The sequence below is a fragment of the Asparagus officinalis genome, chromosome 9 (assembly GCF_001876935.1).
Source record: "Asparagus officinalis chromosome 9, Aspof.V1, whole genome shotgun sequence".
NCBI classification, from domain to species: Eukaryota; Viridiplantae; Streptophyta; class Magnoliopsida; order Asparagales; family Asparagaceae; genus Asparagus; species Asparagus officinalis.
In genome coordinates, this window is record NC_033802.1 from 64,830,260 (window position 1) to 64,857,858 (window position 27,599).

General features: G+C 40.2%; 1 protein-coding gene and 2 long non-coding RNA genes across 4 annotated transcripts; 1 reads left to right on the forward strand and 2 right to left on the reverse strand.

Annotated features, from left to right (window-relative positions):
• On the reverse strand, window positions 5–6,414 carry LOC109823787. Its single transcript, XR_002242470.1, has 4 exons — window positions 5,527–6,414; window positions 3,021–3,096; window positions 1,283–1,360; window positions 5–164 (listed from the first exon to the last, which is right to left on the reverse strand). It is a non-coding gene; the product is annotated as an uncharacterized LOC109823787 (long non-coding RNA).
• On the forward strand, window positions 5,533–26,737 carry LOC109823786 (potassium transporter 5-like). Its single transcript, XM_020390164.1, has 9 exons — window positions 5,533–5,721; window positions 6,439–6,661; window positions 6,968–7,216; window positions 7,915–7,965; window positions 8,856–9,116; window positions 9,228–9,280; window positions 24,511–24,625; window positions 24,711–24,965; window positions 25,561–26,737. The coding sequence occupies exons 1-9, from the start codon at window positions 5,554–5,556 to the stop codon at window positions 26,577–26,579; spliced, it is 2,394 nt and encodes a 797-aa protein (XP_020245753.1). The 5' UTR covers window positions 5,533–5,553; the 3' UTR covers window positions 26,580–26,737.
• On the reverse strand, window positions 7,147–27,599 carry LOC109823788. Of its 2 annotated transcripts, none has more exons than XR_002242472.1 (4): window positions 27,515–27,599; window positions 27,172–27,223; window positions 24,696–24,941; window positions 7,147–7,230 (listed from the first exon to the last, which is right to left on the reverse strand). It is a non-coding gene; the product is annotated as an uncharacterized LOC109823788 (long non-coding RNA). The 2 variants fall into 2 exon arrangements; XR_002242471.1 differs by having other exon boundaries at window positions 27,481–27,593.

The following is a 27,599-nucleotide window of genomic DNA, read 5'->3' on the forward strand; positions in this document are numbered from 1 at the left end:
GTACTTTTTTTTTTAAAATATAAAAGTCCTCTAAAATAAGAAGAAAAAAAAATTTAAAGAAAAAGAAAGAAGCTTTTGTACGGTTGTGTGTACGACTTTTGCTCATGGAAAAGGAGAGCCTGACGTCTTCTCCGCATACGCGGACATCTCTTTGGACGCGGATTCTGAATATAGAAAAAAAGGTTGCATTAAAAAAGTCAGACCGTTCAAGATGTATAATAGGACAAATTTTGATCTAAAATATATGGACAATTATTGAATTCATTTTTTTTTTAAAGGGATAATTTCAAAATTGTTGAGACATGGAGAATCAACATCATGATAGAGAGAACTTTCAAATTGCATTATATGAGTACAGAATATTCTATCCGCGACTTGAAAAAACCAAAATTTAAATATCTAAAAGTTTTGGGGCGTGTTTAGCAATTTTAAAATAAGATTGAGTTTGGACTAATACTTTCTTTTTACATCTATACATCCCTTTGTTTATATTATCACTTTGGTTCCTATTTCGATAAATTACTCATAATATTCTTGCACTAGTCAACTACTTACCTGTAAGCCAACAACACCATGACTTCTCTACCAAAATAGAATACGTCATAATTATAGACCCCCTTAAATAATTTTTTGTTTAAAGATATCCCTATAGTTTTTTATATTTCTTTTATAATTCTTGTGCAAAATAATGTAAAATTGACGAACTGACAGAAGAATTGGGTTGCATATAATGATTGACGAAGGAAATTTTTTTATTGATCATTGTTTATTAGATTGCATAAAATAAGGTTATATACACAACTGAGTCATTAACATTGCCGAGCACCAATTTACTCCACATTACAATATTATGGAATTAATTTATGTCACATAAAAAGTCAAGACTCTGATGACTCAAAATGTATGAAACTCTTTTTCCTCTCCTAGTTAGAGCTTAATTAACCGACATTTAAGATCTTAATTAATATTTTAGGTCCTCGTCTTAGAACTTTATTGATGCTATCCCTGTAATTATGACTGCATAAGACATGCTTCACTATTATGTGTATTTGACTTTGTTGGAAGAATACAATGAAATAAACATAATTAGTCTACTAATATGTCAGTTAATTATTAACTGAAAGGCATGTGAATCAGATAAAACTAATGATAACTCTGGATCTGATGATAAAGACATGCACTAATTTAACTATAATGGGCATTGATTAATATATATAAGAGGAATATAAATTCATAATTTCATATTAAAAGGATAAACAGTTTTTTTGATGATGATTCATACCACAGAGTACAAGCAAGGAGCTTCCTTTGTGATTTCTTTTTTCCCCACATTTATCTTGAGAGGGAGATTGCACCTTCCCTGCATACAGCCAAAAACTTTGCTGACACGGGCTTCTTGGTTGATAAAAGTAGTAAATGAACACCAAAAAAGAAAAAAATATTCAGTGTCAAACTAAATAAACATCTTTGAAATCAATAAAGAAGGCTCTCATTTACCTTGCTTTAGTTCTTACAAGTAATCAAATGTTGTGGAAAGCGAAACCAGAAGCAAGTTGGCAATCCAAAGATTTACGTAATAAAAAAAACACTTAAGATTTTTTTTTTCGAGAAGGAAAAATAACACTAAGATTTTTTTGCAAAAAGGGGAAAAAACGAGAAGACAACAAAAAATATTAAAAATAGGAAGAAAATAGAAACTAGGAACTTGAACTTGAATACCTTATAGTTTCCCCAACCTTGCACTTATATACCTTCACTAGATTTCTGCAGCACTTATACACCCTAGTTTTTTTTAGAATTGACATTTTAACACCTTTTGTTATGCAAATGTGAGAATATTTTCTCGGATATTCCCACGTGGCATTCAAATGCTAATTTTAGAACTTTTTAGCCTTAATGTTTGTTGAAATACTCTTAGACCAATCCAAATTCTACTTTAAAATAGAATTGGGGTATGTTTAAAATAGAATCTAGGTAGGTTTCACGGTAAATTCAATAAACATTAAAGGTAAAAAAAAGTAAATTTAACATGTGAGTGTTAGATGAAAGTATTTGAAGGGAAATTCTCGTATTTGTATAACAGAATGTATTAAAGTGTTAAATTAGAAACTTCAAGTGGTGTATGTGCTACTTAAAACAAGTGAGAGTATATAAATGCAAAGTAGGGGAAATCATAAGGTATTTAAGTACTACTTAGCCATTAAATTTAAAAAATGAGCATTTGACACTAAAATCTTAGTGAGAACACCAGGATGATATTTACAATGACAAAAATCTTTTAAACCTTGGGAAAAGAATTAAAAGTGTCTCACAGACGACAGAGCAACAGTTAGGTGAGTCCTTCATGCAAAGTTCTAAAGCTAAAGATTCTATTAGAACAAATTTTCACTGTAGACCCAAACCAAGTTTTAATTACCAAAATCGACCCATTTTTTTTAATTACCAAAATCGACCCATTTTATACCACGTAAGCTTAATCACATTTCCTAATTAGTCGGGGTTGCCAACCCCGACTGTTTAGGAGTTGTTAAACCCCAAATAGAAACCTTAAACCCAATTTTTAATGCCCTAAACAGTCGGGGTTGCCAACCCCGACTAATTAAGAAATGTAATTAAGCTTATGTGGCATAAAATGGGTCGATTTTGGTAATTAAAAAAAATAGGTCGATTTTGGTAATTAAAACTTGGTTTGGGTCTACAGTGAAAATTTGTTCATTCTATTAGGCACAATTTAGAATCAACGACTAAAACCCTTATTGTGCCCCTTCATTGCATATTGAGAGACAAAAAAAATCATACCTAAAAAGGATATTCTAATTCAGAGTCAACCGAAAGATGTGAATTTATTGAAGAATATAAATTCATCAGTATAACATAAACTAACACCAATAATGCATTAGGGTGTAAATTAAATAGCATATCCTTCAACTTGGAAGTCAGATCTTGTACCAGTTCAAAGGAACACGAGAAAGTTTATCAACTTTTACTTTTTTGCGTAACAAGTAACTTGTGAAACTTACCTGCAGAGTAGGGAGTTGAAAGAGTCCTGATTGCATTGTCCACTTCCATAACCAACATTATCTCATCCATAATGTCCTATTTTATAACAAACTTAGAGTTACAGCATTTCATTAAACAAAATTAAAGTTGAATAAGTTGCAATAATACAGGCTGAAAGAACAAGCAACATTCAATGGCTCAATTGAAAGAATATTTTCAAACAATGTCATTTGGTTAAAATACGTCAAGTAAGATTTAATAATGAGATTTTCTCACAGATTCCTCGATAATATGTTCATTAGAAACAATAACAATTCCATTTTTAAGAGAGTGAGGTTCTTTTCATTGTTCTGGAAGAGTGCAGCGGTATCTGAAAGCTAATTTTGGCTAAACAATTCATGTACGAATGAAACCTTCCATAGATGAAGACTCTACTTTATGACACCATCTTTCATTGGAAGTACAGCACCTATTTACAGGGAAAAAAAAAAAAAAAAAAAGAGGGGGGTTCTATAGAAAGTCAGAAATGAGCAGATAAGTGGAGGAATAAACTTAATCTAGAGCATAAATGGTATTTTTAATTCCTTTGAACTTGGCAACTGCTGACATCTGGAGGATGGTTGCTTGTCTGACTTCTTTTTTGATGAACTTTACATTGTCCTTTTATTGGTCAACTTACGAGCACCCATGACAAATCTGCAACTTGGTTTTGGAGTTAAGATCTAAGGTTTGTAATATGTTAAATAAATCATACTTCTTAGTGTGTGATGACCATAACCTTAACATTCCCAAATGCCAATTAGCAAAGATAACTATTTTGTTAGCAAGCCAAGATTTCATTAACTAACTGGTTCTATTAACATTAGGGTTTTTACATCAAAACAACATTTTCTTTTACCCAAATTGATACTTACCTCCTTTAAAGTTTTTTTTTTATGTAAACCACCTTTATTTGCTAAAATGTTTGCAATGTCACACCTTTTTTTATTGTTCACCTACAAAAAATCAGATATTTCTATTTTACCCCCATATTCCAACCCCTAACCGTAACCCTAGCCTCCTTCATCCTCCTCTTCTACTAACCCTAACCCTAACCCATGGCCGTCACCTCCCTCAAAACCCTAACCCTAACCATGGCCGCCACCTCCCCCAAGACCTACCCTAACCCATGGTCGGCATCTCCCCCAACCCCATCTTCTTCCTTCCAACCCCTAACATAACCCTAGCCTCCTTCATCCTCATATTCTACAAATCATAACCCTAACCCATAGCTGCCACCTCCTCCAAAACCCTAACCCTAACTCATAGCTGTCACCTCCCCCAAACCCTAACCCTAATCCTAGTTCCCACTTGGGAAGGAATAGGAGAGTGGGAGCTCGGACAGGAAGAGGACGAGAGATGGGGAGGGCAGTTGGGGGAGGAGGAAGAGGGAGGACGGGAAGAAGAGGAGGATGAGGAGGCTAGGGTTAGGGTTTGTGAGGAAGGAGATGAGAAAAATGGTGAGGGTAAAATGGTCATTTCGCGTATTTTTGGCTGAAAATTAGATTATGTGCGACATTGCTAACATGTTAGTAAGCAAATGTGGCTTACATCAAAAAATACTTTAAAGATGGTAAGTATCAATTCGGGTAAAGGTAAATATGGTTTTGATGTAAAAACCCTTAATTTATTATACTCATTACCACTGTACGAAGTTGGTGTTGTTAATTGTTATCTAGCTATATATACACACACGTACAAATATACATATATACGCACGTACATATATACTGTATATTCTTAGCATATGAGGAATGTTAAAGGTCCCTTCCACTATATGAAAAAACCCCGAAGTTGTGATGACGGACAAAGGTTATACTTTTATACTCCAACATGCCCTCGCAGGTTGAACGTCCTTTTCATCGGCTGAAACTTGGACTCCCGCATTGGTATCTCTTTTCTATATTAAAAATCCACTTTAATTTTGTGTGGGACTTAAATCTGGGTTGTTCTAATACAATGTCAAAAGGTCTCATTCATTACACCAAAACTCAGAAGTTGTGGTGAGGGTTAAGTATTATAATTTTATACTCTTAACTATGACAATGATATTAACGCTCCAAAATGATAATTAGCAACAATAAGTATGTTGTTAGCAAGCCAAGGTTTCGTTGACTAACTCTACGACGTTGGTGTTGTTATCTACATAGTACATATATACAAGATTATAACATTAACCACCCCCCCCCCCAACCCCCGGAAAAACACCCACCCACATATTATATACTCCTAGTGTATGAAGATGAAGACGTTAACATTCCAAAATGATAATAATTAAATATAACTCTGTTGTTGGCAAGCTGAGATTTCATTGACTAACTGGTAGCATTAACATCATTAACACTGTATGAACTTCTTGGTGTTATCTATATACATACATGTATATTATACAACGGTTTGTATTAATATATTCATTTTCCAGTGAGTAGTTGGCTATGCTGGCTGCCTATAAATGTGAAGGGAAGAGAACATGAAACTCAAGCATACCAGAGACGCAGCAGTAAGCTTGCAGACATGGGTGATGTAGAGTTTGATACCAGCATCAAATCCGAAGTAGCGGATAACGAAGAATCCATAGATGCACTCAAAGGAAGGAAGCCATCAGCCAAAAAGCTTCCTCGTATTGACTCACTGAGTCTGGAGGCAGGAAATGTGTCGAATATCCGAGCACACGGTGCTAAGGTCAGAAGCTCTCTTTATTCCCCCGTAACACTCTGCAATAAGAAATATGCACACTTTTTTAGATAAATCAAATATGACAGTGCGATCAACTTCTAATAGAAGTGTTTGGATAAATATTTTTAATGGCAATTTCCTGGAATCTTACTGTATCATGAGACTAATGGACAGGTTCAGCTTAAAATTTCTGTATCTGTCTAAATAAAGTTTCACATACTTTTGGAGAATGAATGGACATTAGGGCAATTTTTAGCTAATTAAATCGCTGTAAGTTTTTCAATTATTTTAAGCGATGTTTGATTTCAGTCTTTCTTTTCCCTGTAACACTTTGCATCAAGATCTGTGTGAGTAGTTGATAAATAAGACGCCAAACTTTATCATGAATATGATTTTGATCATTAATCTTAAAACTTCAGCAAGATGTTCACATAAAAAAAATCTCTAGAAAGACAAGCAATGTTACAAAAAAATGTTTAACTTCTAATAGTGTTTGTATATAAATATTAATCGATTTGTTTACTGGAGATCTACCATATCATGATAACAAAGGGCAAGTTCAGCTTTGCAAACTGCATAAGTTTCTAAATCGTTCAGATATTTTCAGGAATTTGATGCTTATAGTGGAAAATTTTGAAGTAAGGGCGCGACTGGATTAGTAAATTTCCATAGCTTATCGTTTCAAGAATTTTCAGATCTTTGAACATTGGCTGTTGCATGCAGGCGAGTTGGGCAATCACATTGCATCTTGCTTTCCAGAGCATTGGGGTCGTCTACGGAGATATCGGGACTTCACCCCTGTATGTGTATGCAAGCACCTTTACCGACGGGATCAAACATCAAGATGACATACTTGGTGTCCTGTCTCTCATCCTCTACACTCTATTTCTCATACCGTTGCTGAAATATTCCTTTATTGTACTGTGGGCTAACGATAATGGAAACGGTGAGTTTGTCTCGAATTGTAACATCCGATATTCCCTGGAACTAATCGACTCAATAAAATAATTTGAGTAATTTTGCAAATTTATAAGATTCAGAGGAGAGTGACATATTTCACTTTAGCCAGTGAATTTCGCTGAAATGATTTGCAATTTTCTCCGAGAATGCAACTACGCTCTACGCCTGAACCCTGAAAGGAGATAATTCCTGTAAAAGAACAAGTCAGATCTAATTCAGTGGAAACTCGTGTTTGTGCAACTAAACTTTTGACTACCATCTCACCGTGGCTTCATAATTAATTCTCTTGTAGGAGGGGCATTTGCTCTATATTCCTTGATATCACGGTATGCGAAGATAAGCCTGCTACCAAATCAACAGGCTGAAGATGCAATGCTCTCCAATTACAAGTTACAGACACCATCAACGCAAATGAAGAGGGCTCAGTGGATCAAAGAGAAGATGCAGAACAGTAAAGCGGCTAAAGTCACCCTTATTTTTCTAACAATTTTAGGTACATCCATGATCATGGGTGACGGTGTCTTAACTCCATGCATCTCTGGTGAGTTAAATTGACTGCATAGTTGTATTCACTAAGCAATGATGATCGCATAAAAGAAATTTGCATTTGTTAATTTAGCACTAAAACATTCAAAGGTCAAAAAATATGGATTGGAATAGACAACATACTTCTCACATCTATACTATATATTAAGAGAAGTCTCCCTTTCAGTTTGCGCAAGCCGCATTTTTTAAATGCCAAAAATGCCCTCGCACATGGAGAATAAAAACTAAGGAAATGCCCTCACACTGGAAGAAACTACAGAGATGCCTCTCACATGTAGAAAAAATAAAATGCCCTTGCACTTGGAGAAAACCAAAAAATCTAGAAAAGTATTCATTCCCCTGACAATTCGACTAGGGCGCTCCGCGTTCTATGTCACACACGCACCGCCTGCAATGGGATAATAGTATTATCTATAAAATTATTTATGAAGATTCTATTTGCTCTCTGGTTGGTGCGTATGCCAGTTTTCTTTATGATGCTTAAAACTATACTTGCAAAAATCCAACACAATCCGATGGTTAATATTGTTCAATTTTTTTCTCATATTTAATGAGGATCTAAACCAAGATTTTAAACATATACCTTTTATCCTATAAGCATAATTTGACATTCTTTCAGATTCTTTCGGATATCTCATCATACTGACATTTTCAGATATATTAATTATGCTCGATTTTTCGTTATTTTTGTAGTGCTTTCAGCAGTAAGTGGGATTCAACAGAAAGCAACTGGCTTGACTGAAGGTATGAATTTTGATTCTGCAAAAGCTATGAGTGTGTGAAGCATGTATAAGTTAAGTGCGCGCAAAAAATAATATATTGTGATAAACTAGAGTAGACTGTTTCTTTAGAATATGACAGATGAATGCAACAGTAAAGTATTCTGAAGGCGGACTGCTGTGAAGAATGTCTAGATTTAACATCCATATATCACGTCCAGAATACATGAAAAGTATATAAAATTTCACGAATGAATTTGTGCATGTGATTTCTATTAATATAGCAAAGAGATCTGTATGTTTTACCCATCAAACTTGATCAAGACCCCTATAACATGAATAAAACTAGCAAAATTTGAATGAAAGAATGACCTATTATTTGAGAGCTAGAAGTTTCCTTGTTATCATTCCTAGTAGTCAAACAAATATGAAAACCATCAGAAAAGAGAAGTTCTGCAAGTCAAGAGTTTGAATACTTTTAGTTGAAGAATAATTTTAGTTATACCAAAAACAGAAAATATGTTCAGCTGTTCCAAATATTGATAAAACAAATTTTAAGTACTAAATCTGTAATGAGTTTAGCTTCTTAACTAAACCACAAATCCAATGCACACGAAAAACACCTTTTAAGTCAAAATTCTCCACAGACGAGTCAACTACTTCTTCACAGTTGAGTAGCAAAAGTACTTTTATAACAATGTACATATGTCTTGAGACTTTTAACATTCAGTGGAAGTTACGCACATCAACTCTTTATGTCTAGATCTAGACAACTGAGTGCCCAAGAAAGTTTGAAAGCTAATGGAGATAACTGAATACATGATAATGGAATACACCCTTCAAACCTTGATGTTGATACAAATGCAGGCTAACTAATATTAATTTCTCATCATCCTCTTCTTTCATCTTGAACAGGCAAAATTGCAATTATTTCAATTATCATTATGATCATGCTATTTTCCGTTCAACGCTTTGGCATAGATAAAGTGGGTTATGCATTTGCTCCTGTAATCCTACTTTGGTTCAGTCTTATTGGTGGTATTGGGGTGTATAACTTAATCAAGCATGACGTGAGAGTTCTGCGTGCATTTAATCCAATGTATATAATAGACTATTTCAAGAGAAATGGAAAACAAGGATGGCTCTCTCTTGGAGGTGTTGTGCTTTGCATTACAGGTAATTTAAACTGCTCACAACATTTCTTAATCGTGGGGTTTCCTTACTGTATTTATTTGCACGAGGAATCCAGGCAACTTAATTTGCTACACTAAGAAAACTCATGAACAGGGGCCGAAGCTATGTTTGCTGACCTGGGCCACTTCAATGTTAGAGCCATTCAGGTACTTGTGCTTTTATTCTTTGAATATAAAATCATGCATTTCTTACCCTTCAACAAGTAATTTATAAATTGTTGAAGCTTCTATTACCAGTTACCTTGTATTTATGTAGTCGGACATAATTATGTAACTACAACAAGCATGAGGTTACATAACAGTGAGATTTGTCTTAAAAATAAGTTGGTTATCAACTTAAAAACTGGAATCAACAAATGCAACCATAAAGCTGGAGTGAAATCCAAATTAATATAAGTTTTGAATCTTTGTTTGACTTGCCTACTGCTACCTAACTCACCCCCTCCTAGAATTGCAATCTGAATTGTGGAACTGACAACATAAGAACTAAATTAAGCGATTTCAAGTGCTTTTTTTTAAAAGGTGTTTTTTTGTCACCCTACTTATTTGTTATATTTGAGATTTGTTAGGCGTAGAGTCACGCCCTCACACCGCGGAAACGATATCACCTGAGAGAAAGCCTTGGTTTTTGTTTTCACAAAAGCTCAAGTCAACCTTTATATTCCCGTTTCTCTAAGGAAACAAGAACAGAAAGTGAAATACTCAACAAAGTGAGGTATGCACTCTTCCTCTCAGCAGTTCTAGGACTGAATGTTGAGGGAACCTACAAGCAATAACCAACTCTTGTTCCAGCTCAACCTCTCATCAGTTCTAGGACTGACTTGTCGAGGGAACCGACAAGCAAAACCAACTCACAGTTAAGACACAAAATTTACGTGGTTCGGCAAACTTGCCTACGTCCACGGGAGGGGGATTTTACTATGAGGAGAATACCAAACTTGTACAACAACCCACAAGTTCTCTCTTCTCACTTCCTCTCAAGTTTCCTTGTACAACAACCCACAAGTTCTCTCTTCTCACTTCCTCTCAAGTTTCTCACACTCACTCAAGATTTTCCCCACACACTCTCCTCTCTTCCTCCCTTCTATTTATAGGTGTTTGTGGAAAATTTGTAATGATGAAAGAACTGTACCTGATTTTATTCTCTCTAACTGCTTAGAAAAAGAATAATTACAACTCTCTCAACTCTCGATTACAATTGGATTTCCTGATTACAAAAGAGAAGAGAATGATCTAGATTCTCCCCTTTGTTTAGTTCTGGGTTCTTCACGGTGGCGATGAGATGCCTCCCTCGAATGCTCGCGTCGAGTTTGCTTCTCGTTGACGATCCGAATATCTATACTCACTGGAACAACGGTCTGGTCTGGTTGATAACTCTTGACGAGTTTTCTGTTTCAGAACAAACAACAAACTCTAATAATGATAGAGTTGTTTGAACCGAAAATAATTCGGTTAATAAGCCAAATATCGATGGTTATTGCCGATCTCCAAAGCTCAAACCGAAGGATGAAGGATCCTCTTTTCGCTGCCAAGAAGTTCCAACTGACCGCCCTCCAAAGATCCAGCCCCGAACTAAGTTGATTTCTTAGTTATTTATAGGGGATTAAGGGGTGTAACCACCTCCTTAATTCGCTCCTAAGTGGGGCTAATGCGATGTAACCGTCCCTTAAATCACTCCTGAATGGAGTTGTGATCCCCTCAGATCGTGGGAAACGGTTTTGAAACCGTTCAACTCGTGTTTGAACGCATGTCAAACGCAGGCCCGTGTCTTCTAACGTGAAATTCTGCCTATTCAAACGCCAGTGTCTGGAAGCTTGAACGCATCGTCTGGAAGCTCGGAACGCAGCAATTAGAAGCTGCAGTTTGAGCGTTGGAATCTACCGTCTGAAGCTGCCGTTTGCAGCGATTTGGAAGCGTCTGCGATTCTGAGCTTCGTTCTAGGCGAGATTTAGCTGGTTTGCGCGACGCAATTTGAGCTGCGTTCAGATGACTGGCAGCGATAGAGCCTGCGTGTGGGCAGCGGCTTGCGAGCTGCGTTGGGGTTGGCGATTTAAGGCTGCGTTTGCAACTTTTGGGAGCTGCATTTGAGCTGCCGTTCGTCGGATATGACGCCGGCCGCACTTGGATGCTGCGTACGTGGGAGGACTTCCACATCTTGATTTGAAGACGGACCATTTGCATTTGTAGCTCTTTTGTCTGATCGGAAAAGCGTTGCAAGATCGTCATTTATAATCTTTACTTTAAGCCTCTTTGATATGCAAATAAAGAGTTCGTTCAGATTGTAACTCTCGATGTTGGCATTGGTGAAGGCTATTAAACTAGAGCTCTCATCGGTGTGCTCGTTGAAAGTTCGCTCAGATTGTAACCGTTCCAGCGATCTACACAGTCTGAAAGTCTTTAATTGTAGCTCTTTTGAAGTCGTCAGATTGTAACTTCCATCATCGGTGCTTTGATGCGGGATCAGCCCTATCTATTGTGATTTTAGACAGCTACCGAACCCCCTCCAAAGCTTTCGAAACGCTTCAGCGGGTTTGACTGGGCACGAATTTTCGATACTTTGGTCTCAACTCTTAATCTTGGACCTGTTGATCTCCTTGTGTAAAGGAATTGTTCTCTTGCACTTGCTCTTCGAAGGCATCTTGGTTGAAGGGATTTGCCACGTAGGACCTGTGTGAAGGTATGCGCCATAATCCTGCTTCTCGAATGTGGGGTGGATCCTGCATTTTGAACTTGAGATGCGGGTCTCACCCTTGCATGTTGAATTTAGAACACAGGTGTGACCTCGGCGTTTGGTTTTTGCATCGCGGGTCTGACCTCAACGTTTTGACTTAAGACATGGAAGTGACTTCCGTGCATTTTTGACTAAGTCTTTGAGACTTGTCTTTGGCTCATCTGTTTTAAGTCTCGGCTCACATCCATTAAGCTGATGGACCTGCAAACGTGCATAGGATTTTTGGCAAACCCTCAGCCATCAACGGATTTGATAAGCCTTTACCGACTACCGTTTGAGTCGGGCTAGCATGTGGATTGTCTAAGTCCGCTCCACATGTAACGTTGTGCTAAGAGAATGAACCCTCTTCTCTTAGGCTTGATGCTATGATTTTGAATACATAGACTTTGTCATTTTCACGGAAAAAGACTAACCGGCAACACGTGTTAGGCGTAGACTTATCTCTAATTAGGGATCGAGATAAAGTCCCTCATGCGTGAAGGCATGGATTTTTGGTGTCGTTTCTTCCTGTGTGGCTTGAAACACCGAAAGAAAGTTGAAAGTGCCAGAGGTATGGTATTAACTTGGCATGAATTTTCACCTAAAGTGAAATTCAAAAAAAATTTCTTTATTATCACTAGGATGGTTCCAGAAAATAATTAATCCGCTGGGGATTTTATAATGACAACTTGTTATTCTTGTTGAAAAAGGATTAACAAGTTCATTGGGGGGTTTGACTGTTAGAGGTGTGATGTTAACCTAACAGTATTTTATAGACCTATCGCTCTGTTGACGAGAGTCGATAAGTGGAAAGTGTTGCGATCGGAGCAACTTTAAGGACCTATCGCTCTGTTGACGAGAGTCGATAAGTTGATTTTGTCAGAGGTGTGATATTAACGTGACAAAAAGAATATTGCGATCGGGGCAATTTTGAAGACCTATCGCTCTATTGGGGAGAGTCGATAAGTGGATTTTGTCAGAGATGTGATGTTAACGTGACAGGAAGGTGTTGCGATTGGAGCAACTTTGTGGACTTATCATCCGATTGAAGAGGATTGATAAGTAGGTTGTCAGAGGTATGATGTTAACGTGACAAGAATGTGTTGCGATCAGAGCAACTTGTGGACTTATCATCCTATTGACGAGGATTGATAAGTTGATTTTTGTCAGAGGTGTGATATTAACGTGACAGGAAGATGTTGCGATCAGGGCAACTTTGTGGACTTATCATCCTATTGATGAGAATTGATAAGTGGATTTTGTCAGAGGTTTAGTGTTAACGTGACAGGATTGTGTTGTGATCGGAGCAACTTTGTGGACTTATCATCCTATTGATGAGGATTGATAAGTGGGTTTTGTCAGAGGTTTAGTGTTAACGTGACAGGATTTGTGTTGCGATTGGAGCAACTTTGGAGACTTATCATCCTATTGACGAGGATTGATAAGTGGATTGTTGTCAGAGGTATATTGTTAACGTGACAGGAATGTGTTGCCTTGTGATTTGAACAAGATTTTGAAGACTTAGTGTCTTGCTGGGGAAGATTGCGATTTGAGCAATTTTGAGGACCTATCATCTTATTGAAGAGGAGTGATAGGTTGATTGTCAAAGGTGTATTGTTAACGTGATAAGTTTGAGCGATGTGAGCTGCATTCATACTCTGTGGGGTGATGATCGTCAGAAGTGTAATGTTAACTTGACGATGTGAAAGATTTATTACTCTTAATCCAATGGATTCCAAGTAACCAACCCTCAGTCTTGATTAAGACTTAGCAGGGGAATAAAAAGAGATAGACAAGGCAAATCACCTAGTGGGGCACTATCCATGAAGTCGGAATAGAGGCACATCACCTGGTAGGTCATTATCTGATGAGTTTGACTATTAGAGGTAAATGTTAACGTGATAGTTTTGTAGACCCACCATCCTACTTGAAGAGGATTGGTGGGGAAATTTGGAGGGAATAGACTATCAGAGGTAATCATTAACGTGGTGGACCCGCCATCCTACTTGAAGAGGATTGGCGGGGGAATTTGAAGGAAAAAGACTATCAGAGGTGACGGTTAACGTGATAGTTTTAGGTGGACCCGCCATCCTATTGAGGAGGATTGGTGGGGGGATTTGGAGAAAATGGACTATCAGAGGTAACTGTTAACGTGATAGTTTTGGTGGACCCACCATCCTACTTGAAGAGGATTGGTGGGGGAATTTGGAGGAAGGTAGACTATCAAGGTAACGGTTAACGTGATAGTTTTGGTGGACCTACCATCCTACTGAAGAGGATTGGTTTTAGTGGTCGTAGTATCTTCTTCTTCTGACACTTGAAGAGGATTGGTGGGGGAATTTGGAGGAAAAAGACTATCAGAGGTGATGGTTAACGTGATAGTTTTGGTGGACCCGCCATCCTACTTGAAGAGGATTGGTGGGGGAATTTGAAGGAAAAGGACTATCAGAGGTGACGGTTAACGTGATAGTTTTGGTGGGCCCGCCATCCTACTTGAAGAGGATTGGCTTCAGCGGCCGTAGTATCTTCTTCTTCTGACTGAGGAGATTGGGCTTGGTCCGATTGCTCAGGAGAAGATTGGGCTTGGTCTGATTGCTCAGGTGGATCATGCCTACTTTGTTCTTCAGCTTTGATCCTGACAATAATCTTTTGAGCCTGTTCGCCTTGAGAGATTAGTTGTCTCCAAGAATGACATTCTGCAACTCCGATTCGGGCTAGGAGGTCTGTCTGCAAGTTGTGCCGACAAGTCTCTACTAAAGTAGACTGTGTCATACCTGACGAACACCGGAGAGCCATGGTTCGGAACCTTTTGACGAAGGCTTTGACGGACTCCCTCTTCTTCTGCTTAGTGGCGAGAAGGGTATGGATGGAGACTTCCGTATCCTCTTCGAAGAATCTTGACAGGAAGAGTCTCTCTAGATCTGTCCACTTTTGGATACATCCTTCTTCAGCTTTGATCCTGGCAATAATCTTTTGAGCCTGTTCGCCTTGAGAGATTAGTTGTCTCCAAGAACGACATTCTGCAACTCCGATTCGGGCTAGGAGGTTGGTCTGCAAGTTGTGCCGACAGGTCTCTACTAAGGTAGACTGTGTCATACCTGACGAACACCGGAGAGCCATGGTTCGAAACCTCTTGACGAAGGCTTTGACGGACTCCCTCTTCTTCTGCTTAGTGGCAAGAAGGGTATGGATGGAGACTTCTGTATCCTCTTTAAAGAATCTTGATAGGAAGAGTCTCTCTAGATCCGTCCACTTTCGGATACATCCGGCAGGCAGTTTCCTGAACCATTCAAAGGCAACTCCCTTGAGGGTGCCAATGAATAATCGAGCCAGTATGGCGTCGTTTGATATCACATTCCCAGTCTGTGACTTGAAATGATAGATATGTTGGTTCGGTGATCCCGTGCCGTCAAAAGTTTGTAGCGTCGGGACTTCGAATTTTGGAGGATAAGGGGCTGCATCCCATTCGGCAGGATAGGGTTTGATAACTCCCTCGTCTTGGAGCTCGCTTCTGTTGGCCATGGCATTGAGGCGGGCTTCCAATTCTTCCATTTTGACAGACTGGAGATTCTGTTCGTTCTCCGTCTCTTTTCCTTCATCAGAGGAAGATTCCAGGTTGTGGGCTTCTTGGTCAGAAGCCGTGTCATCAACCACTTTTCCCTTCCCTTTGCTTGTGTGAGGTCGGGATGAAGACGTTTTTCCTCTCCGGGAGGATTCTTGCCTAGGTGGCGAATCTGTCTTCTGAGATTTGGCCTTGTCTGTGACAATTTGAGTCAACAGGGCCATGAGTTCATTGATGGCCTCTTGCTGAGATTTGAGCATGGCCTCCTGCTCATCAAGTCTCTTCGCGAGATCTTCATGGCTTTCTGTCATATAGGCGGAGCTTTCACGTTCAACAAAGGAACTTGACGATTGAGACTCCGCGATGGCTGAGTGTTCATCATCGGAATTGGTTCCTCTGGCTAACCTCCGATAATTGACAGGGAGAATGGTTCCTGTTCGCGTCCGAGTGTGTCGGTAAACTCCTTCAAACTCGTTAGCGATTTCTCTGACGGTCGGCGAACGACTTGTCTCAGAGTCATCGGAACTAGGACCTGAGGCTTTCCCTCTGGCGATCACATTGATAGTGACCTCAGGATATTCAGTCTCTGGAGACTTCTTCCTGTGAGAACGTCGTCGTTGGTTGGGCAAAGCAACGTTCGTAAATTGGTCGAACACCAACAGTTTGGCCGCATATGAGCAGCATTGACATCCCGAGAGGACCGTAGGAATCAGCCGTTCACATTGGAATAAACGAATGACTTGTTGTATTGGTCTTTCTCTCGATATGAACTCTCTCAAATCTGTTGTAAAGATTCGAGGAGAATTACTCACTGATCGTGAGGTTTGAACTGGAACCCCCAGTCCACGATTGGACAGGACTGGCTCTTGGTGAACATGGATCTGGTTGAGATACTTTGAATCCATGAACTTTTTATATCCGCCCCTCAATCTAGTCGCGCTACGCAGAGTATTCGGGGGTCTCGCTGCCCGGTCAGCGAGCCGGGGGTCCAGGGGGCGGCGCGCCCCTGGCCAGGGGGTCCGGGGGGGATGGAATACCCCCCGGCGGGGTTCGGGGCAGCGCCCCGAAGCTCCACGATATATACCAGGCTCTGTATTGGATTTCGTCAACTGAACGCATGCCTGAGCTTCAGGTTTTGCTGATGAAACGCATATTTGAGAGTTGCGTTTATTTTGTGGAACGCACCCCTGAGGGTTGCGTTCATTTTGTGGAACGCACCCCTGAGGGTTGCGCTCAGTCTTCTTCATACAGAGCCTATGTTTGGGCTCATAGACGCGAGACTTGCATTCTGAAACAGAAACGCAGAGCGCATGGTTGCGTTTAGGCTTACGAACACGAGGCTCGCGTTGGTTGGAGGATCGATTTTCTCGAAGTTGTACTTGTCGTCGAGATCTTCTTCTTCGTCGAGCGGCGTTCTTGTTGGCCTGTTTTAAGGTCTCTGCAGCGATGTCGTCGACAGAGTTGGTCGCTGTTATGGGCCTTTCGTGACCCGAGAAACGTCGCTTTGGCATGAACGCAGAGCCTTCAACTCGGTGGACGAGTTTGGCCGAAGCTGAGCCCACTCCTTCGGAGGAGGGGCTGTTCGAGCATTCTTGGTTGAAGGAGAAGGTTTCCTTCGGCATAGGAGCAACAATTGGAGCTTTAGTCTCCTTGGAGACTTTGTGGATCTTGCGCATAGCCTTGGGGCTAAGGGATCCAGATGAGAGAGCCTCCTCAAACTTGGCTTGATCAAACTCAACAATAAGAGTTTCGACGGTTGTTCCAGTGAGATGAATCCTCGAACTTGGCTTGATCAAACTCTACCACGAGAGTTTCGACGGTTGTTCCAGTGAGATGAACATCGAATTGCGCCATCACTTCTTCGTCACAGAAGCTAGTCCCCAGCGGAGTCGTCATCTTTTGTTTGTGGAAAATTTGTAATGATGAAAGAACTGTACCTGATTTTATTCTCTCTAACTGCTTAGAAAAAGAATAATTACAACTCTCTCAACTCTCGATTACAATTGGATTTCCTGATTACAAAAGAGAAGAGAATGATCTGGATGAGTTTGCTTCTCGTTGATGATCCGACGTCTTGATTCACTGGAACAATGTCTTCTCCTCACGATTTGACGTTGTGGAGAACTTGCGTGGCAAGTTTAAAACTCTTGATGAGTTGATAACTCTATGAAAGAGTTGATTTAACCGAAAGTCGGTTATAAGCCAAGGATGAAGAAGATCTTATTGCCAATCTCCAAAGCTCAAACCGAAGGATGAAGGATCCTCTTTTCGCTGCCAAGAAGTTCCAACTGACCGCCCTCTAAAGATCCAGCCCCGAACTAAGTTGATTTCTTAGTTATTTATAGGGGATTAAGGGGTGTAACCACCTCCTTAATTCGCTCCTAAGTGGGGCTAATGCGATGTAACCGCCCCTTAAATCACTCCTGAGTGGAGTTGTGATCCCCTCAGGTCGTGGGAAACGGTTTTGAAACCGTTCAACTCGTGTTTGAACGAGTCAAACGCAGGCCCGTGTTCTGACGTGAATTCTGCATTCAAACGCAGTGTCTGGAAGCTTGAACGCATCGTCTGGAAGCTCGGACGCAGCAATTAGAAGCTGCGTTTGCAGCGTTGGAATCTACGTCTGAGCTGCGTTTGCAGCGATTTGGAAGCTGCGTCTGGCGGTGATTCGAGCTGCGTTTGGCGACGATTTGAGCTGCGTTTGGCAGCGATTTGAGCTGCGTCTGGCAGCGATTAGAGCTGCGTTGGGCAGCGCTTGGAGCTGCGTTGGGTGGCGATTTAAGCTGCGTTTGCAACTTTTGGAGCTGCATTTGAGCTGCGTTCGTGGCTATGAACGCGGCGCATCTTGATGCTGGTACGTGGAGAGGACTTTCACATCTTGATTTGAAGAGACCATTGATTTGTAGTCTCTTTCTGTCGAAGCGTTGCAAAGATCGTCATTTTATAATCTTTACTTTAGCTCTTTGATATGCAAGAGTCGTCAGATTGTAACTCTCGATGTTGATGGTGAAGGCTATTAAACTAGAGCTCTCATCGGTTGTCGTGAAGGTCGTCAGATTGTAACCTTCAGCGATCTACGTGAAAGTCTTTAAATTGTAGCCTTCTTGAAGTCGTCAGATTGTAACTTCCATCATCGGTGTTTGATGGGGATCAGCTATCTATTGTGATTTTTAGACAGCCTACAATAGGCAAAGAAGAGGGGACAAGAGAGCATGGGTGAGCATAGGCATTGACAAGAGAGCATGAGCAATGGGCATGGGGAGCATGGTGGGCATGGGGTGTCCATCATCTCTTGTCCCCCCATCCCTTGTCCTCTCTTGTTCACAATTCTTCACATCGTTCATCATTTGATAAACTTTAAATTCTGAACGAACACCAGAAGAACACCACGAACATCATCAGAGAGATATGAAACGCCAAAATCAGGCCAAACCAGCTGCGTCACTATACCACAGCTGCCTACGTACCCTCCACTGGGATTAAGTTAACCGTAGTTCTGCAATTATTCTCCAACATAGTCTCCACCTCACCCCATCACCGCCCTGCAGGGCTATGCCCTCACGGGCAAATCAACACGAGCTGATATGAAGCAAGTTCAAGCAATGCTGAAACTTGCTACCTGTGACCACCTTAGTTAACATGTCCACGAGATTCTCATTCGTATGCACCTTCATGAGAGAAATATCGCCTTCCTTTATGACATCCCACATAAAATGATACCTGACATTGATATGCTTGGTACGAGCATGATGAATTTGATTCTTCGTCAAGTGAATCGCACTCTGACTGTCACCACAAGTTCACGCTCTCATGTTCAATCCCTAAATCGTTTAGAAGACCCCACAACCACAATGCTTTCTTCACTCCCTCCGTCATGGCTATGTACTCGGCCTTTGTAGTAGAAAGTGTCACCATAGCCTGTAACATCGATCGCCAACTAACTGGAACCCCATGTATCCTGAATACATAACCAGTAGTAGATCGTCGTCTATCTAGATCGTCCGCATAATCAGAGTCCACGAACCCATCAATCTGACATGTATCTCCACCAAAACACAGATCTGTATCTGTTGTACCCTTTAAGTACCTCAGGACCCACTTTACTACTTCCCAATATGTCTTTCCCGGATTCACCATGAATCTACTAACCATACTGACGGCCTGTGAAATATCTGAACGTGTACACACCATTGCATACATCAAACTGCTAACTGTATTAGCATAAGGTACACGCTTCATGTGTGCCTTCTCTTTCGTTGTAGTGGAAGATTGTTTGCCTGAAAGCCTGAAGTGTGGAGCCAATGGAGTCACCACTGACTTAGCACTTTACATTCCGAACCTCGTGATCACCCGCTCTATATAGCCCTTCTGACTCAAGAACAATCGTCGATTCGCCCACTCTCTTCTAATCTCCATACCCAGTATTTTCCTTGTAACGCCCATATCCTTCATCTCGAACTTTTTATCAAGTTAAGATTTTAGTCTATCTATCTCCACCTTGCTCCTCGAAGCAATAAGCATATCATCCATATACAAAAAAAGATAGATATAATCACCTCTATGAAGCTTTCGAATGTAGACAGAACAATCATAGTCGCTTCTGGAAAACTCATGCTTCAACATGAATGAGTCAAATCGCTTGTACTACTGTCGAGGAGATTGCTTCAATCCATATAGTGATTTCCTCAAGCGACATACATGATGTCCTTATCCTCAACCTTATAGCCCTCAGGTTGATGAATATAGATCTCTTCATCTAAGTTTCCATGCAAGAAGGTCGTCTTTACATCAAGTTGTTCCAGCTCAAGATCACCATGAGCAACAATACTCAATAGCACCCGAATAAAAACGTGTTTCACCACCGGAAAAAATATCTCATTGTAATCAACATTTGTGCAAACTTTTTAGCCACTAGCCTCGCCTTATACATTATACCACCGAGCTCTGAAGGATCTTCCTTTCTCTTATACACCTACTTACAACCAATAGCTTTCTTTCCTAGGGGCAATGGGACCACCTCCCATGTTTGGTTCTTCCGGAGAGATTCTATCTCCTCCTCCATCGTGACCAATCAACTCTCGCTATCTCTATCCCGAATAGCTTCCTTGAAGGAGACCGGCTCATCTTCCTCCACCGAGAGTGCGAACTCAACCAAATTAATCTGCCCATAGTGCTTCAGGGGTTGATCAGCCCCCAGCTTCTGTACCTGCTTGTATGCTCGTCTTGGCCTAGTGAAAGTCAAGCTATTCTCGAGCTGCTGTTGTTATAGTGGCTGTGTATTCTCCTACTGAACCTCCTCCTGCTCAAGCTCATCATCTATCTGATTTCTCACTTGAACACGACTAGAACCTGATTGGTATTTAGGTTCTATATCAATAACCTGGGATTTAGAATTCCCAATAGTCTCAACACCATCATCCTTGGACACCCTAACAATCATAGACTTTCTCATCAAAGGTAACGTCCCTGCTGATCACAAACTTTGAATCTTCTGTACACCAAAGGCAATAGCCTTTTACACCCTTTGCACACCCCAAAAAAATTACCTCCTTGGTCCTCGCGTCAAGCCTTCCTTCGTTAACGTGATAGTAGGCGGTACACCCGAAAATTCAAAGCCTCTCATAATCTGCATGTTCCCCTGACCACACCCAATAGGGTGTATCATCATCCAATATAAAATATGGGGATCGATTCACAATATAGCAAGCTGTAGCAATTGACTCTGTCCACTATTCTTTACCTAAATCAGCATATGATCGCATACTCACTACTTTCTCCCGCAGTGTTCGGTTCAGTCTCTACGCGACCCTATTTTGTTGTGGTGTCGATCTAATTGTCCAATGTCTGGCAATCCCCTCTTGATCACAGAACTCCTTAAAAGCATCATCTGTATACTCTGTACCGTTGTCAGATCTTAATGTCTTCAATTTCTTTCCTATCATGTTCTTAACTATCGCCTTCCACTTCTTGAATATCTCAAATACCTCATTCTTATGCTTCAGAAAATAAATCCAAGCATATCTGGAATGATCATTTATGAATGAGACAAAATATCTAGAACCACTATTGGAAGTTGTCAAAATCGGACCCCAAACATCCGTGTGCACATAGCTAGTATCCCTCTGCTCTTGTGATTGCTTGTCAGAAACCGGACCCTATGTGCCTTTCCATACACACAGTCCTCGTAAAAATCCATACAAGGCTTCTTCAGATTCTTTAACAAACCATCCTTACCGAGCAGATCTAGATCATTCTCTGACATGTGTCCAAGCCGTCTATGTCATAACCGTGTGTGCTCATATGGGTCTCCACCACTTTCATCAGTTCCAACAGCTGCATCTCATGTCACCGTCATACCCAAGAGAGTATATAAGTTACCGTGACGAATGCCCTTCATCGCTACTAAGGAATCCGAACAACCCTTTTCACTCTGTTCTCTGTTATAATCTTACAATCCCCGGAGTCCAAAGAACCAACTGAGATAAGATTCTTCCGCAAATCAGGAACGTGTTTTACATTCGTCAAGGTTCGAACCACTCCATCATGCATCTTGATCTTGATATCACCTAGCCCGACTATTTTACAAGCATGGTTGTTCCCCATTAATACGGTTCCACCATCAATGCTCCTTTAGATAGTAAACAACTTCCTATTTAGATACATGTGGTAAGAGCAACCAGAATCAAGTATCCACTTCCCGGAGATATCCTCGTCACCCGTGACGACATAGCATTCCTTATCGCTACCTTTCACTGAAACGTAGCTCGCCTCTTCCTTACCTTCTCGTCTTTCAGTATTGTTGTTATCAAGGTTTTAAATATCGGTTATCGGGGATTTATCGGACGACCAAAATCCTTATCGGATAGCGGAAATCGGGGATATATCGGGGATAAGTAGTATTTATCGGAGTGATATACTGGATGATGTGTATATATAATATAACAATTAAAAAATATAATCTAATCATGCTTAATAAAATATAAACATACCAAAATGTAAATCATCATGTTTAGAATCATTAACCAATTGTAGAAAGCGAAACTTGCATCATAGCCTTGAAAAAAATATAATGTTAGTCAAAATGAGCCGATAATCCCGATAATCCCGATAAAAAGGTCTTACTTATCGGCCGATAAGTGCCGATAACGCCGATAAATCGCCGATAAACCTAGAAAAACGATAACTGATTAAAAATCCAATTTATCCTAGCGGAGAGCTCCCAAATCCGATAACTCGGCCGATAATATCGATTATCGGCCGATATTTAAAACAATGGTTGTTATTCTTCTTCCCACCTACTCTCTTGTTAGGACAATTGACTTTGAAATGTCCTAGCTAGGACAATTAACTTTGAAATGTCCTAGCTCACCGTATTTGAAACACGATCTTTCCGCAAGAGGTCTTGATTTTGATGTAGACTTTCCTCCTTTGCCTTTTTCTCGCTCATTGCCCTTTCCTCTAGCAAAAAACTCATGCGCTTGTTTTTTGTTACCACCAATGGTCATATCACTAGTTGTAATTTTTCGAAGATCATTTGCTAGAAGCGTCGTTCTAGTCTCATCCATCGACAAACTGTCACCCACAAGTATCAGTATTTGAACTAAATTCTCATAAGACTTCGGCAGAGCTAGAAGTAGTAGAAGTGTCTGATCCTCGTCTTCCACTGTCACCTCAATGTCTTTCAAATCCGATAAGATCCTATCGAACTTGTTGATGTACTCCCGGATTGACGAGCCTTCCTCCATCTTGTAAGTGTATGATTTGGATTTTAAATAGATTCGGTTTGTTAGACTCTTCGTCATGAAGATGCTCTCTAACTTTAACCACACGTCCGCAGTCGTTTCCTCTCCTTCCACCAAGAAAGTCACATCCCTTTCAAGACATAGGATAATCGACGCTCATGCTTCCAAATCTAGCTCTTCGCAATCCTCATCAGACATGTCCTTATGTTTCTTCTCTTTTCCCGCCAAAGCTCTGTGTAACTTTTGCGAAATCAATGAATTTTTCATTTGCATCATTCAATAAGAAAAATCATTCTTCCCATTGAATTTTTTAATCTCGTACTTTCTAACTTTAACTGTTTTACTTATAGACGTCATTCTCCACTTGTATAAATAAATTTGTTTCTCTTAGGAATTCCAACAAATACTTTGTGTTCACCATATAATAATCAAGCATCACCTAAGATCAGAAATTTTACCACCTCCAATCTAAATAAAGGGTTCTGATAACAATTGTTGGGCGTAGAGTCACGCCCTCACATCACGAAAGCGATATCACCTGAGAGAGAATCCTGGTTTTTGTTTTCACAAAAGCTCAAGTCAACCTTTATATTCGCGTTTCTCTAAGGAAACAAGAACAGAAAGTGAAATACTCAACAAAGTGGGGTATACACTCCTCTTTCTCTCAGCAGTTCTAGGACTGAATGTCGAGGGGACCTACAAGCAATAACCAACTCTTGTTCCAGCTCAACCTCTCATCAGTTCTAGGACTGACTTGTCAAGGGAACCGACAAGCAAAACCAACTCACAGTTAAGACACAAAATTTACGTGGTTCGGCAAACTTGCCTACGTCCACGGGAGGGATTTCACTATGAGGAGAATACCAAACTTGTACAACAACCCACAAGTTCTCTCTTCTCACTTCCTCTCAAGTTTCTCACACTCGCTCAAGATTTTCCCCACACACTCTGCTCTCTTCCTCCCTTCTATTATAGGCAAAGAAGAGGGGACAAGAGAGCATGGGTGAGCATGGGTGAGCATGGGCATTGACAAGAGAGCATGGGCAATGGGCATGGGGAGCATGGTGGGCATGGGGTGTCCACCATCTCTTGTCCCCCCCATCCCTTGTCCTCTCTTGTTCACAAGATTCATATTATTGGCATGCAAACTTGAAGTTCGGATAGACTGTTGTAGGCACGATAAGAAGAAACTTACTTGCGTGTGGATGAACTTTGGGAATCTGAATTATCTTCTTGGATCCTAACTGAATCATCTTTCAGCATTTATACCTCTCTTTACAGCCTAGACGGTTTAAATTTTCTTGGTTCACATTGATACTAGCGGCTTCTGAAAATGTTAAGCTCAATCATCTAAACCTTGTTACAGATTAGCTTCACTGGAGTTTTGCTCCCTGCAGTATCACTAGCATATATTGGGCAAGCTGCATATCTAACAAAATTTCCAGAAAATGTTGCTGATACTTTCTATAAATCACTTCCAGGTAATTATATCTAATTCGAATACAAAGAGACCTCATATTGACTATATGACAGGCTTCATGATAGAGATACCTTCCTTCATTGCAGGTCCACTATTCTGGCCGACATTTGTAGTAGCTGTTGCCGCTGCCATCATTGCAAGTCAAGCTGTGATATCTTGTGTATTTTCAATCATAGCACAGGCCCAAACTCTAGGTTGCTTCCCAAGAGTGAAGGTTATCCACACTTCTGCTAAGTATGAAGGGCAAGTGTACATTCCTGAATTAAACTTTGCGCTGATGATCGCTTGCATAATAGTTACGGGGACCTTCAGAACTACTGAAAATATTGGACATGCCTATGGTAAGGATACAGCATTAACATTATTCATATCAGGATTAACCAATCATTGTTGTCATCTATAATAAATATAATTCACATAACTAGAGATTCATACATGCACAAGTTAGATGTGGTACGCATCTTCCTATGGTAATATGAATAATGCATCCATACTATGTTGGAGATATATAGCAACTGCGGAGTTGTCAGATGTTTGAAAAACCATTTTAAAAATCAGAGCATATACGAGAAGCTTACAAAGCAAGAGAGCTCAGACATCAGCATAGGAAACTGTAGATTAAAATTATACGAGCAATCCTAGCTACAGCCGCGCCACACTCGCGCTGTGGCTGAGACGTGTGCACTCGCGCTGTGGCTGGGACATGTGCCCCCTACAAGGACATGTAGGGATACATGTCCCTGCTACAGCACGAGTGCTGTGCACTCATGACTGTAGCTAGCACTCCTCAAACTATAGTACTTGTTTTATGATGCATTTATATTGAAAACCCACACTGTCCTCAGCAAATCATATCGCTGCAATAGGAGTATAAACTTGCTTATGCATAAATCCCGCATCTTTTGCCAAACATGATTGTTCTATTTCTTTCTGCAGGAATCGCGGTTCTTTGTGATATGACAATCACAACACTCTTGGTGACTCTAATAATGCTCGTCATATGGCAAAAGAGCATTTGGCAAATATTATTGTTCTTCACTGTGTTTGCTGGAGCAGAGCTGACATATCTATCTTCAGTCCTATCCAAATTTACCCAAGGTGGATACCTACCACTGGTCTTCTCTTTTTTCCTGATGCAGATAATGGCTATATGGCACTATGTGCATGTAAAAAGGTACATGTTTGAGGTTGAGAACAAGATCTCCAGCAGTTATATAAAAGATGTGGCTCTTAGCAAGGACATAAACAGAATATCTGGAATTGGATTTCTATATTCGGAACTAGTTGAAGGCATTCCTCCAATCTTTGCCCACTTTATCGAGAAAGTACCTTCCATTCATTCAGTCTTGGTGTTTGTTTCAGTGAAACACATTCCAATCCCTAAAGTAGAGATCCAGGAACGTTTTCTTTTCAGACAAGTGGAGCCAAAAGCATCTAAAATTTATCGATGTGTGGTGCGCTATGGGTATAAAGATGCCATAGAAGAATCCAGGGAGTTTGAAAGCATGCTAATTGATCAATTAAAGAACTTCATCCACAATGAATACTTCATTATGGGAAGTTGGCGAGCAAGGCAAAGCAGTCGTGTGCAAGCGGAAGTAAGTTCAAAAGGATCTTCCCTAGTGCATGTGGAGGAAAACATGATGGTAGAGAATTCACCTCGTGTTTCTTCAGGATCAATACAGGCAGCAGCCGGCAATCAACAAGCAAGCATTACTGCCCACATTCAGAGTGTTGAAGATGAGAAACAGTTTGTTCAGAGAGAGATGGAGAAAGGGGTAGTGTATCTATTAGGAGAAACTGAAGTCGTGGCAGGAAACAATTCTTCTTTTCTAAAGAGAGTAGTCGTCAACTACGTCTACAGCTTTATGAGGAAAAACTTCAGGCAGGGAGGAGATGTTATGATGATTCCTCGCAGTAGGCTGCTCAAGGTGGGAATGACCTATGAGATATAAGCTAACCGTCATGCCCTGAATTGTCTATATGTTTCTATTTCTTGTACTTCTAAACCGGTGTGATTAATGTGAAATGCATAATAAATTCGTGCAGTTCTCTCCCTACATGTTGCTTTGGTTGGTACCGGGTGAGGAGAACTAAAAAACACCTAGTGGATAGTAATGGATCGATTTCAGCTTTGAACAATATTAGTACAACAACTGCTTCTTTCTTTCTTTTTTCTTTTTAAAGCATCGCAATACTGTGCGATGTTCTTATGTTACAATATCAGAATTATACTCATTTCCTTGACCTCAAATACCAAGTGTATTTATCCATAAATATACCATGCTCTAATCCCAGAGGAACAAAATTCCTAGCCCGGTTTCGCTTAAACTAACCAACAATCTGAAGTCCGAAAACTAAACCTGATTATTAATGACTAATTCCATTCATGATCAGCCAGGAGATAATAACGTTCAGAACACCTAAGCAATATATCCGTTAATGTCTATTTTCCCCACCTCAGGTCTATAAAAATCCCAAAGTTAAAAAAATTGCACCAAAGATATCAAATTCCCAAGTCACGTCAATGAAAATGAGGAGAAGTACCATAAAAATTATCCCGAGTCTTCAAGGAATCCAGCAGCAGCTGAAGCGTCCTCTGCAATAACAAACTAAGAACAGTCAAATAAAAGGCGTTGTAAGCTAATTAACTTTCGATAAAAAGAAACGAAATGCTCTCTCTTTTTCAGGATAATGGGCATATAAGAAAATCACATAAATCGAACAAGGGCTCCTCCTTTCATGAATTTCATCGAACAGATTCAAGGCGTTAGTTGGCAATGAACATTTTAAACTCAACAAGCATGATCACAACGGAAGAGAAATAGAATGACTTCAAAATTGGAAATTACGCACAAAAAATTATCGATGACGAGCATTGAAAGTCTACCACAGTAACGACGGAGTTCACAGCGAATAGCCCATTTGATTATTTTGTTTTTGTTAGGGTTTTTTTTTTTTTCCACCCCTTCGTT

Excerpts from the sequence above, each read along its gene's own strand:
- LOC109823786 (XM_020390164.1), top strand. The coding sequence starts at position 5,554 with ATGGGTGATGTAGAGTTTGATACCAGCATCAAATCCGAAGTAGCGGAT. Across the intron at positions 6,662-6,967 it reads GGCTAACGATAATGGAAACG|GAGGGGCATTTGCTCTATAT; the intron begins GTGAGTTTGTCT and ends ATTCTCTTGTAG. Across the intron at positions 24,626-24,710 it reads TTTCTATAAATCACTTCCAG|GTCCACTATTCTGGCCGACA; the intron begins GTAATTATATCT and ends CCTTCATTGCAG.